Consider the following 12146-nt stretch of genomic DNA (forward strand, 5'->3'; position numbering starts at 1 on the left):
TCATCTAAATCTCTTTTTAATGGATCTTTTTCTTTTTTTGTCCAAAGCGCCGCCTGCGCTGTTTATAGAGATGACGGAAATTTACGTATAACCCTGCAAAAGAAGAGAGGCCAATTAGAAATAAGAATCTGTGTTCTTGTTCATAAGCAGAAGCTCTTGGGGCAGGGCTGAAAGATGTCTGTTTTTCATATCCCAGCCCTGGCTTACTGAGTTGCTCAGAAGTACAACTCAGAACAAACTATATTAACAATGCTTCTAGAGACAACTCAATTTTTTCCCAGTGGATTTTAAATTTTAATTTTCTCTCATATTTTATTACAAAAAATTTCAAACATACAAAAGATTAAATCATTGTACAGTGAACACTACCTAGATTTAAATTTTAACTTTTTTATTATATTTATTTCATGATATTACCCATTCCTTTCTAATTTTTTGTGTATTTCAATGTAAATTGCAGACATCAGTATACTCCACTCCTAAAAATTTCATTAGAGTTTGATATTCTTTTTTTTCTTTAAGGTACGATTTATATAAAATGAAATACACGAATCTGAAATGGAGACAAGACAATTTTTAATTCAAGTCTATGCAATAACATGTATTAAGCAACAGCTTAAAAGGTATGAGACACTTTCCTAGAAAGCACAATTCAGTGAACTAGAAAACAGGATTTCAGAGCCAGAAAAAAATGTCAGTCCTATGTGATTGCTGAGTAGTTCTGTGGCTTAGCCTCACCCTAGCTTCCTCATCATACAATACAATTAAAAATACTTATTTTACATTTATTGTGAGAGAACGTGTCTTCAGAAAAACACAAATGGGACTGTTGTTATGCTGCTTCTAAATTATGTCGACTTACAGTTTATTTCATTCTGAAGAATAAGAACAACTACATATTCATTGCAGGCAAACTAAATATGGGTACAGAACCTTGTTAATTAGAACGTGCAACAGCGTAACACAAGAAAAAGCCACTAAGGTTAGTGCACATTAAAGTATGTCTACTCTTCTAGCTTTTAAATTTTTTGTGTGTTTGGTTTTTTAGGTGATAATTAAGTTTATTTATTTACTTTTTAATTATTTATTTTTATTTTTTGGGTGGAAGTACTGGGGATTGAACTCAGGACCTTGTGCATACTAAGCATGTGCTCTACCCCTGGGCTATACCCTACCCGCTTCTAGCTTTTTTAGTAAAATATGTTGAGGGTCTTTCCAATACTTATTCCTTTTTAACACTTTCAGTAGGCTCACCTCATGGAGCCTAATTACAGTAATACTAGATTTATCAAGTAATAGCTCTTTTAATGAATATATTTTCCAAATTGAAGCTTAATCCCTTCAAGCACCAAACATTTTAACATTTTTGGTTAGAAATATTTCTGGCATGGGTTATATACCCTTTCTGAAATAGCCGACCCCCAGAGGGGTTCCTAAAGGGTAGAGGTCTCTTCTCCCCAAATGACCAAGAACACTGGGCTTTCCAACTTCTTGAGTTTACTCTTTGTAGTCTCCCTCTCACTGTCTGGGGTAGCCAGCGTCCAAGCTGGTCCCCAGTGATCCCTACCTCCCGGTATTTCATGCACTTGTGTAATCCCCTGCCACATCGTACGAGGTTGATCTGTGTAACCAACAGCAGAATCCAGCAAAAGTGACAGTCTGTCACTTCTGAGATTAGGTTATAAAAAGCAGTGTGGACATGCTAGAAGTGCTAATTGTCACTACAATGGAAATCATATTATAGTTTATAAGTGTATCAAATCAACATATTATATACCTTAAATTTATACAGTATTATATGTCAAATACAGTTCAATAATAAATAAAAATTTTTAAGCTCCCCCCAACCCCCTGCAAAAAAAAAAGGTAGTGTGGCTTCTACCTTTCTCTCAGATCACTTGCTTTGGGGAGAAGCCTTGTCATCAGTAGCCACATGGACAGTACTACGACAGGAAACTGAAGCCTCCTGTCTGCAGCTACATGGCTGAGCTTGCAGTAGATCCTCCAGCCTCAGTCAAGCCTACAGGAAGTGTAGCCCCAGCTGACCTGACAGCCTGACTGAAACCTCATGAGGGCCCCTGAGTCAGGGCCACTAGCTAGGCTGCTTCCTGGCCCTCAGAATACATGTGAGATAATAAACGTTTGTTGTCTTAAGCTGTTAAGTTTTGGGGTAATTCGTTACACAGCAATAGATAACTAATATACTATCTGCTGTCACAACCTTCTGTTCCTAGGAGACCAGACAGCCATAATTAAGGCCACCTCAGGACTTTTGTGACATAAAGCAGGGAGAAATCCATATAATTACATTAAAGTACGCTAGAACTTTATATAAAGTGAACAGTTCTCCTAGTTAGGAAGGCTTTTAAATCTCTCATATTTGCAATAATTTAGGTTTACTTCTTTTTCCCGTCTTTTAGTTCTTAGTTTTTTTGAGTTAAGGCAAGAATTTGTGATTTTATATAAAGGTAAACTTATAAATAAGCAAGGTTGTACATGAGGAGTAAGGGGCTTTCCTATTGTTAGGTAGAAAGCTTTCTGACATCTCTTGGCTACTGGAGGCCACTATTGCCTTCTTCCTTCCTTGCTGCCACCTGTAGGACCACCTCTGTAAACTCTAGATAAGCACTGTGCTACTGAAGTTAGTAAAAGTAAAATGAACTTTTCATTCAGTTTTAAAAGAGCTTCTTACATTGTTTTAAACATGAAATATCTTATGATAAATTCACTGACCAAGAGCATTTCAAGAAGATAACCACTAGAGATGGAAGGAAGAAATACTTCCACACATAGCATATTCTCCTAATGGATCTGTTCTGCAAAGTAATTGTTTTCTAACTTACTACTACTCTCTTGGAAATAAAAATTCTAGTAAGGACTTTAAAAACTTTGCATCACTTAACTCTACCCTCCATGAAGTAACAGGGAAAAGTATTAGCGAGCCAATACTTACCTAAAAATATTATTATGAGATAAATCTGAAGAAAAAAGGAAAATCTAACTTTGATTTTCACTGGATATGGCAATGTGAAGCTGAATCTTCCTGTTTCATTAAATACTGGAATGGACTGGATCACTGAGACAGCTGAAAGGAGAAACAAGAACTTTTCAGAAACAAATCAAATACACTCACACCTACTGACAGAATCTTCTATCCCCTCAAAATTCCAGTTTGGGGTTTGTTGAAAATGCTTCCTCCTCCCTTTGCACAAATGGCTCTTCTTTCTTCCCCTAGCTTTCCTAAGAGATAAGCCTCCAAGCTGACAATGGACAGAAAAATGAAGAACAGTCATTTGACATATTCTATAAAATGGAGAGAAAAATCCCTACCTGACCCACTCACTAGGTGTTTGTTAGAATAAAATGAAATCATCAATATGACCTTGCTTTAGGAAATTAAAAATTCCATATAAATAGGAAGCATGCAATGCATGACCAGCCAGCTTCTAAACCTCAGCAGTATGAGCCACTTCCTTGGAACAGTCGGGTTACCAGGAGTATTATGGAAAGGAGCCACTAGAAGGAAATTCTGTCAAAGTCCAACACCCATATGTCAGACTAAGACTAGCGGAGGGAGGAAGAAAGGTCTGGCCTGTCAGCTTAGCTGTCCCTTAGAGCTAAATTTTAAAACCTCGAATTCCTGGAAGTACCTTCTGCCAAACATCCCAGAGGATATAAGGGAATCCACACCGTGTAACGAAGCCATGTGAGCACCTTCCAATCCATGTCAATGCAGGAAAGCATGTAGAAGGGGTACCTATTGAAATAAGGAATTCACACATTAAAAGCCAGTGAGTGCAACCCTAGGACATCATTCGAGAAGAATAGTTAGCCTCACAGTTAGCCACACACAGCTTCTTCAGACCAGAATTCTAATCCAGCATTATAAGCTCCCAACACGCTCCTCCTCCAGTCTTCAAAGGGTATGGATTCTCCATAATGGGAGACTAAGTTTAGGTCTCAAAGGAAGCCTTTATGAAAATTTTCAGTAATGGAGCAGATGCTCAGAAGCCTTTTGGCTTTATTCCTAGTTCTGATCTATGTTCCAAAAAAGGTAAAGATGACAATTACTTTGACAGACACTCTCTCCCTGCATAAATGAACATGACCAAAATTAAAGTATACAAAAGACCTCTAATCTACAATCAGGCATAATCTATTTAAAGAGGTGACATTAAAAAAGAAATCTGTTTCTTCCCAAACAGTAGAAGTTAATATTAAATACCCGTAATCTCGTTTGCCTTTCTGTTAAGTAGATTAGAGAGTATACTGGGGGTCATGGTTACAGACTACAGTCTAGGGCTGCTAACACCTGTTCTCTGTCTCAAAATACCACCAAACCTGGAGCTGAGGAGTCAGTTTGGAAAACCAATGCTCCACTTGACTGAAAAGGGAAAAAGTACATAACATGTATGGTGGTCTGGTAGAGAAGAACACACCTACTTTAATAGGATTTTTTTTAAGATATTTCTTCTATTGACACCTGAGAATAGAAGAAGCAGATAAGAGGTCAATTCAAACTTCAGCAATCTTCTAGTAAAAGATTCATTTCTATCATCCCTTCTAGAAGGCTGGTCTTCACTAGTTCCATCCAACCTGGTTGCTCCTTCGACCTCATGTTTCTTCAGCCCTTTCAAGAATTTCTCCATGTAAATGAGTCCTCCCTTACCAACTAGACAGCAAGATCCTGAAGGGTAAGATGGACCTTTCATTTCTCTGGATCTTTCCCTCTGCTCCCCAGTGCCCAGGCTGATATTATGATCCACTGATTGCTTAAAAAAAAAAACAAAACCTCGGCCTCACCTTTGCAGAGCACATAGAGGCAGGCAGAACTCTCCACACATGGAAACTTAATCTCAAACCAAATGAGGCTCTGGGAAAGACAGCAGCTCCCTCAAGGAGAGAGCTGCTCCAGAGTGCGAGAAGCCCTCAGACACCACCCTGGCATTTCTACCCACCTGAAAATTTCAACTATGCTCCACATATAGAACACAAAGAAAACCACAGCTTTGTTCTGCATTTCTTCCATGGTGCCAAAGATGATAAACAAAGTGAAATTTCTTCCAAAAAGCTATGAAAAGGACCCAAAAGAGAGAAAGAAGTTTAAAAATCTATTTTTTAAAAAACCCGCTTAAATGTGTTATCTGAAATCTAAATTCAAGGTAAACAGAAAAAGACTGAGAACAACTTGGGACAAGTTAAATTGCCCATACCAGTCTTTCTGGATAGATGTGTGGGTGTAAAAATATATCATCATAAATAGTATATTTTTTAAAATACACACACGCATTCAAACACAGTTTAAAGAACACTGGCAGACGAACACTTGTGTCTGCATAACCCAAGTGAAGAAACAGAACATTACCAGCGTGGCACCACCCGCTTACCCCGTAAGTAACCACTACCTCGTGTTAACCATCCCACTGCTTGTCTTTACAGGCTTACTGCTTATGTATGTACTCCTCAAACAGTAGGTTTCATTTTGCCTGTTTTTAAACTTTCTGAAATACGCTATATGTATTATTCTGTGACCAATGCTATATTCCCGAGATTCATCCCTGTTGACGCACATGGCATTGCCCAGCTCCAGAAGGCTTCACTTACCTTGCATTCTACACGAGTGGCACTCGCTGGAGCCATGCAGTGTGATGACACTGAACCTGTCCCATCTATCTTGTCCTAGAAATTCCAAGCTGATGCTTACTTGTACTAGTCTTTGATATACAAAAATTATTATTCCGTATTAGTGGGTCACTCATTATCCCCTTTTATTTTTTTTAAACTAAACAAAACAGTCTCTTTCCAAGGACAGAAACCCTAGAAATAACAAGGCTATTGTATTAACACCCTTCACCATGCAGCTGACACTATCGGAATGCCAGAGCTAGTATGCCAGTAAAGGGCAAACTATAAAAAGAATTTCTAGAAGAGACTAACCAACAATCACTTGGTTCCCCCTGAGTCTGGGTGGGTGGTATTTAATAACGTGTAATTGCATGGCTAGGAAACAGGGCAAGGAGGCTGGAAGATTTTGATGCCCCATGCCTGAAAGCAACCTTCCAAATATCAGGAAACAACACAGATGTGAGGAAACTCCCCCCATGAGTCAGAAGAGTCACCAAAGTGAAAAGAATTCCTAGGAATTACACTACCTCCATCAACCCAGGGTGGGAGAAGGCCAAGCACGTCCCTATCTCTGAAGACTGAGGCTAGGATTTTCCACTCCTGCCTGAGAATCAAGCTTCCTTGGTTTTAAGGCTCTTTTTATAACTTTGTGATTCCATGAAGATCCTATAAACAGTGAATAGACCTGAAATGGCCAAAGTCTGTCTACTAAACAAACATTAAAATCTTTTGTTCTCCACCCTTGAGCTCAACTATACGATACCTGGATAAGAGAAGGCGTCACTGGTGACTTAGTGACTCCAATTGCTGCATTGATAGTTTCCACAGTTGACAGCATCTGGCAGAAATACATCATGTCAGCCATGGTGTGGAATGTGTCATAGAAGGACTCTGTGGGACAAATACACATTAAGGGTAAATCCACTGGCAAACTCCAAGAGAATTACTTCGCAAATTAGCTCACTCCTTACATGAAAGGAATTTTAGGAAAAGTATAAGAAATATCCAGTCAAATTCAAGTTCACTGTCCAACTAAGCTGGAGGACAGCAGACCTCCGTGAGCCTGGATAATAAATTCTACTGGTTACCAGAGAGTTAACACATAAACCCTGTATGCCCTTCTCAATTTTAAAAGGCCAGAAATAAAGCATACCTAGACTTCACTCAGTTATTACATGCTGAAAAATCTATGTATCTGGCACTTAAATAATAATTTTTTTCAGATCCATTATCTCATCAATAAACTAAAACTGTATCACATATATTGAATGCAATCGAGCCTTTTAAAATCTCAAAAATTGTACAATTATACATAAATGCAGAGGTACAAAAGTATTGAAATAAAATTAATTTTCAAAAATCTTAACTGTATTTATACATTTAATCCTAATAATTCTTATTCTGAGAAACTATCCTAAGCAAAAAGTCTAAAATGAAAGAAGAAAAAAATTTTAGGAACAAGATAGAAATACTACATGTTTCTAAGTGCACTGAAGTAGAAATGGTCTAAGCCTAAGAGTACAGAAAATTTGAGTAAACTAGGGTATATTTAGCTCATGGAATATTATATAACAATTTAAAATAACAGTTACTACTTATATGAGGTCAACAAATGTGGTTTCAATTTGGAGTGGTCCATCATTTACTATCCTTTACTTTTCACACTGATGCTCACTTGAGGTCCTGCATTCCTACATTCCTATCTGCAGTGTTTCTCAATCAGGGAACCACTGACATCTCGGGCCGTACAAGTCTTTGTCCCGTACATTATAGAAGGTTTAGGATTCCTGCTTCCCTGCCTATTAAATACAAGTAGTGCCCTGGAGAACTGCCAGAGTTAGGCAAGCTACCAACAAGGATGACACTGCAGATGCCTCAAAAGAGTATGGTTTAAATATCGAGTGACTAAAAGAGGCCCCTGCAAAGACTGAAGAAACCCTCTAATATTTTCACAAAAATGACCTGCTTTGCAATCCTGCTGTGAAGTCAAATGTGAAAAAGAATGGTATATAGTGTTACTGTATAATTTTGCCAGAAAAATTTCACCAGTAAGTTCAAAATTTGGTGAATTCTTTTCTTTGAAGCATGCAAAAATACAATCAAATTTTGCTATATATAAGACAAAAAATTTATTCATAATTTTAAATGTCCCCTGTCAAGACAAAATTCCAATCAAATCTTTTTGTCAACGTTTACAGTGAAATTCTGGTATCTTTTTTTTTTTAACTTTTTTTTAATTGAGTAATAGTCATTTTACAATGTTGTGTCAAATTCCAGTGTAGAGCACAATTTTTCAGTTATACATGAACATACATATATTCATTGTCACATTTTTTTTTTGCTGTGAGCTACCACAAGATCCTGTATATGTTTCCCTGTGCTATACAGTATAATCTTGTTTATCTATTCTACAATTTAAAATCCCAGTCTGTCCCTTCCCACCCCCTCGCCCCCTTGGCAACCACAAGTTTGTATTCTATGTCTATGAGTCTATTTCTGTTTTGTATTTATGTTCTTTCTTTTTATTTTTGTTTTAGATTCCACATATGAGCGATGTCATACGGTATTTTTCTGTCTCTTTCTGGCCTACTCCACCCAGAATGACATTCTCCAAGAACATTCACTTTGCTGCAAATGGCGTCATGTTGTTGGTTTTTGTGGCTGAATAGTATTCCATTGTATACATACACCACCTTTTCTTTATCCAATCATCTGTTGATGGACATTTAAGCTGTTTCCATGTCTTGGCTATTGTAAATAGTGCTGCTATGAACATTGGGGTGCAGGTGTCTTTTTGAAGTAGGGTTCCTTCTGGATATATGCCCAGGAGTGGGATTCCTGGGTCATACAGTAAGTCTATTCCTAGTATTTTGAGGAATCTCCATACCATTTTCCACAGTGGCTTTCCTTGCTTCCCTTTCCCACTCTTAATGATTTAGATGTCTTCTTTTACAATTTTGTGTTTATTCTATTTGTAATTCATGGCAGTTATCTCCTTTCCAGTTATGAGTTTCTCATTTTTGTAGCATCCTGCTTCTTTTCTATTCAGAATAGACCTGTCAGTATTTCTTTTAGCATGGGTTTAGTGTTGCTAAACTCTTAGTTTTTGCTTGTCTGTGAAGTTCTTTATCTCTCCTTCTGTTCTAAAGGATAGCCTTGCTGGATAGAGTATCCTAGGCTGCATCTTTTTTTCATTTAGGACTCTGAATATATCTTGCCATTCCCTTCTGGCCTGTAGTGTTTGTGTAAAGAAATCAGCTGAGAGCCTTATGGGGGTTCCCTTGTAACTCACTCTTTGTTTTTCTCTTGCTGCCTTTAGGATCATTTCTTTATCCTTGACTCTGGCCATCTTGATTATGATATGTCTTGGTGTGGGTCTATTTGGGATCTTCCTGTTTGGGACCCTCTGCGCCTCCTGTACTTGGATATCTGATTCCTTCTTTAGGTTTGGGAAGTTTTCAGTCATGATTTCTTCAAATGCCTTTTCAATCCCCTTTGTTCTTTCTTCCCCTTCTGGAACCCCTATTATGCGTAGATTGGCACACTTTATATTGGCCCATAGGTCCCTTATATTGTTTTCATTGTTTTTCTCTCAGGTGTTCTCATTGGGTGCTTTCTGTTGTCTTGTCTTCTAGGTTATTACTTATATGTTCCTCTGCATTATCTAGCTTGCTTTGTACAGCTTTTAGGTCAGCTCTCATCTCAGCAAATGAGTTACTAATTCTACTTGGTTCTTCTTTATAGCTTCTATTTCATTTTTGACATGTTTTATATCTCTAAACACTATTTTTTTTAGTTCCTTCAGTACTTTGATCACTTCTTTTTTTGAAATCTTGATCCAGTAGGCCATCAATGTCTATTTCCTTGATCGTGCTGTCAGGGATTTCTCTTGATTTTTTAATTGGGAGTGGTTCCTCTGCTTCTTCATATTGCCCATATCACTCTGGCACCAGTGGGCGGGCGGGTCACTACCCCTCCCAATGTTGCAGTCAGATGCTGTGCTCAGGAGAGGCAGGCGGGCGGATCGTGCCCACTCCTAGCACTGTGGTCAGGTGCTGCGTTCCTGCCAGGAAGGCGGGTGGCCGCCCGTCCTCTCCCGGCACTGGTCGCTCCGCTGCTCTGTGCAGCTGCCCGCTCTGCCTCAGGTCGGTGCTCCATAGGCCAGCTCGGGGAAGACTGCAGAACAGCCGTGGCCCTGCTCCATGCCAAATCTCAGCTCCTTGTTTGTTTTGGTGGTGCAAGTTCTCTGAGGTGCCAGGGCAGAAAGATCCTATCTGCCTCAGGCTGTAAACAAGTCTCAGTCCTGCCTAGGAGGTTGCGGAGCCCCTGGGTGAGGATTCAGGTCTCAGCCCCGCCCCTGCCCAGGTGCTGCACACAGGAGGCTGTGCCCCATCTCTCTTGAGAAGGTCCAGTAATGGCGCCATGGGTCTGAGGAGACCTAGGCTACAGTGCCCCTCCCCCCAGGGCACACAAGCTGTGTTGCTTTGCAGTTTTCCGCAATTTATGAGGGACAGAGGTTGTTCTGCTCCGTATCCCCTCCCCACCATGGCGCGCAGCACCCTGCAGTCCCTCGGGGCTGCCTCAGTGCAGCCACCCCAGTCCTCCGCCCGGCTCCAGCAGCCTGGCCCGGCCCCCAGCTGCCAGCTCGCGTCTCGGGCTGGGTGTCACAGGGACCCTCTGTGCCCGTTTAACGTAGTTCTGTTGGTTAAGGGGTGCTCGGGGTAGATCTAGGCCTCCGAGGCGCCCCCTCCATCCCGTTGGCCTCTCCATTGGAGGGGGGAGACCCAGCAAACGAGCACTACTCCTTCTTTGCCACTGCCTCCCCGTGGAACCGGTCCCACACTGGTTTGCTTTCTCTTCTTTCTTTTTTCCTTTTCTCCTACCAGACTTTTAGCATCTTTGTCTTTCAAAGAGGGTGATGTTCTGTTGGAGTTCCGCAGGTGCTCTGGCTGGCTGAGTGGGTCCGTACATGTGAGTTTTGGTGTATTTGTGGGAGAGGGTGAGCTACCAGCGTCCTTCTACTCCATCATCTTGCTTCTCCCCCTGGTATCCTTTTTAAGGGGATTCAGTTTTTAATTTCTTGGACAAATTATCTTTGAAAAATGAGGTCCTCCATTATCATGAACTAGAAAATTTAAGACTTAAGATTTGGCATATGGTAAATAAACATTAGATCTTGTTGCTCTGCCTGAGTTTATGGGAAATTCATCCTTGTTTCAACTCAAGAATAGAAATCTGATCTCTAAAATGATAGTTATAAAGTATTAATAGCATTAACATGCTTATAATATTGTTCTAAAAACAAGAGGCAAAACTGTGCACATAGTATGATTATAACTTTTAACTGCAGGAGAAAAAAAGACTAAAAGGAAATGTATAGAAATATTAATAGTGATGGGCAATGGCTTCTTCACTTCCCTTTCCATCCCCCCCCCACCTCCTCCCTGGTTTTCCCCTATTTACCAAACTTTGTTAAATCAGTCCTTTTAATTTTATGCTACGGAAAAACTTTATGTAAGTACTAAAAGGCATTCATACGTTAATGGATATAGATTCAAATAGTAGTAGCATAAATAGTATGCTCTTTCTGGGCAGTATATGTCAGAATCCTTAAAAACAATATGCCCTTTAATCTTATAATTCCACTTTAGGAACTGTTCCTAAATTATGTGGGTCTGGAAATATATACAACAAGGTGCCAAGAATCTGTTGCTCTGACAGACGGGATTATGGTAGAGCTTTTTTGTTTTGTTTCATTTATGTCGTTAGGTAATTAACACATTTTTATAATTAGAAAAAAAAGTTTAATTTATTTAATAAATAAGTATTCCTTAATAGAGAGAGACAAACTCAAGCAAGAGTTTCTATATAAAACCAAGAGTTTACTATTTCCTTAGCATGAGACATTAAGTACAGACATGTTTACATGGAGAAACAAGTACATTTGTGGAATTTGCTATTCACCAACATCCTTTAAGGAAAAAGAGAAAACTGCAGAGGGCAAGCCCCAGGTCTTTACTACAACCGTTGAGGTCTGATAAGGGAAGAATTAAAACAGAACCTCCATTCCAGTAGGTGGTTAGGAAGGGCTCAGAGCAAAAACAAGAAATTACAAATTCAGGCAGCTCACTTTAAACACAAGACGCAGGTAACTGAGCAGCTTTAGGACAGGATCATCTAACGCCAGCAGACTTGCACAGGAACATTCAAAATCAATCCAGTTATGTTAGGTTAAATAAATTATTTATGTATTTGAATGTCCCTATTCATTCCATGGGACTTGTGATAAATCCATAGTAGTAAGAGCTACAGATCTGAAATAACTCTGAGATTTCATTTGTTTCTTTAAATAACTCATCTATAGACCTCTGGTTACACATAAGATACTAGGCATTTGAGGAGTTTTTCATTAGCCTGCTGCTGTGTTTTGGAGAATTCCGAGGTGTTAAGAAAGCAGAAAAACAATGTGCACTTCTTTCAAATGATTCTAGACTTAACTACAATTCACCTCTACAAACTTC

The 12146-nt window shown here is 39.3% G+C and overlaps 1 protein-coding gene across 1 annotated transcript in view; it reads right to left on the reverse strand.

The window, feature by feature from the left end:
• HACD3 (3-hydroxyacyl-CoA dehydratase 3) overlaps positions 1-12146 on the reverse strand; it is a 35068-nt gene continuing 22922 nt past the window's right edge. Inside the window, exons 7-11 of the mRNA XM_006209606.3 lie at positions 6389-6516; positions 4959-5071; positions 3651-3757; positions 2954-3085; positions 1-93 (exon numbers count right to left, since the gene is read on the reverse strand). Of these exons, the coding sequence (XP_006209668.1) occupies positions 17-93; positions 2954-3085; positions 3651-3757; positions 4959-5071; positions 6389-6516 (557 nt within the window). The 3' untranslated portion in view covers positions 1-16. The remainder of the gene's footprint in view (positions 94-2953; positions 3086-3650; positions 3758-4958; positions 5072-6388; positions 6517-12146) is intronic.

The sequence above is a fragment of the Vicugna pacos genome, chromosome 6 (genome assembly GCF_048564905.1).
Source record: "Vicugna pacos chromosome 6, VicPac4, whole genome shotgun sequence".
In the NCBI taxonomy this organism is placed as follows: domain Eukaryota; kingdom Metazoa; phylum Chordata; class Mammalia; order Artiodactyla; family Camelidae; genus Vicugna; species Vicugna pacos.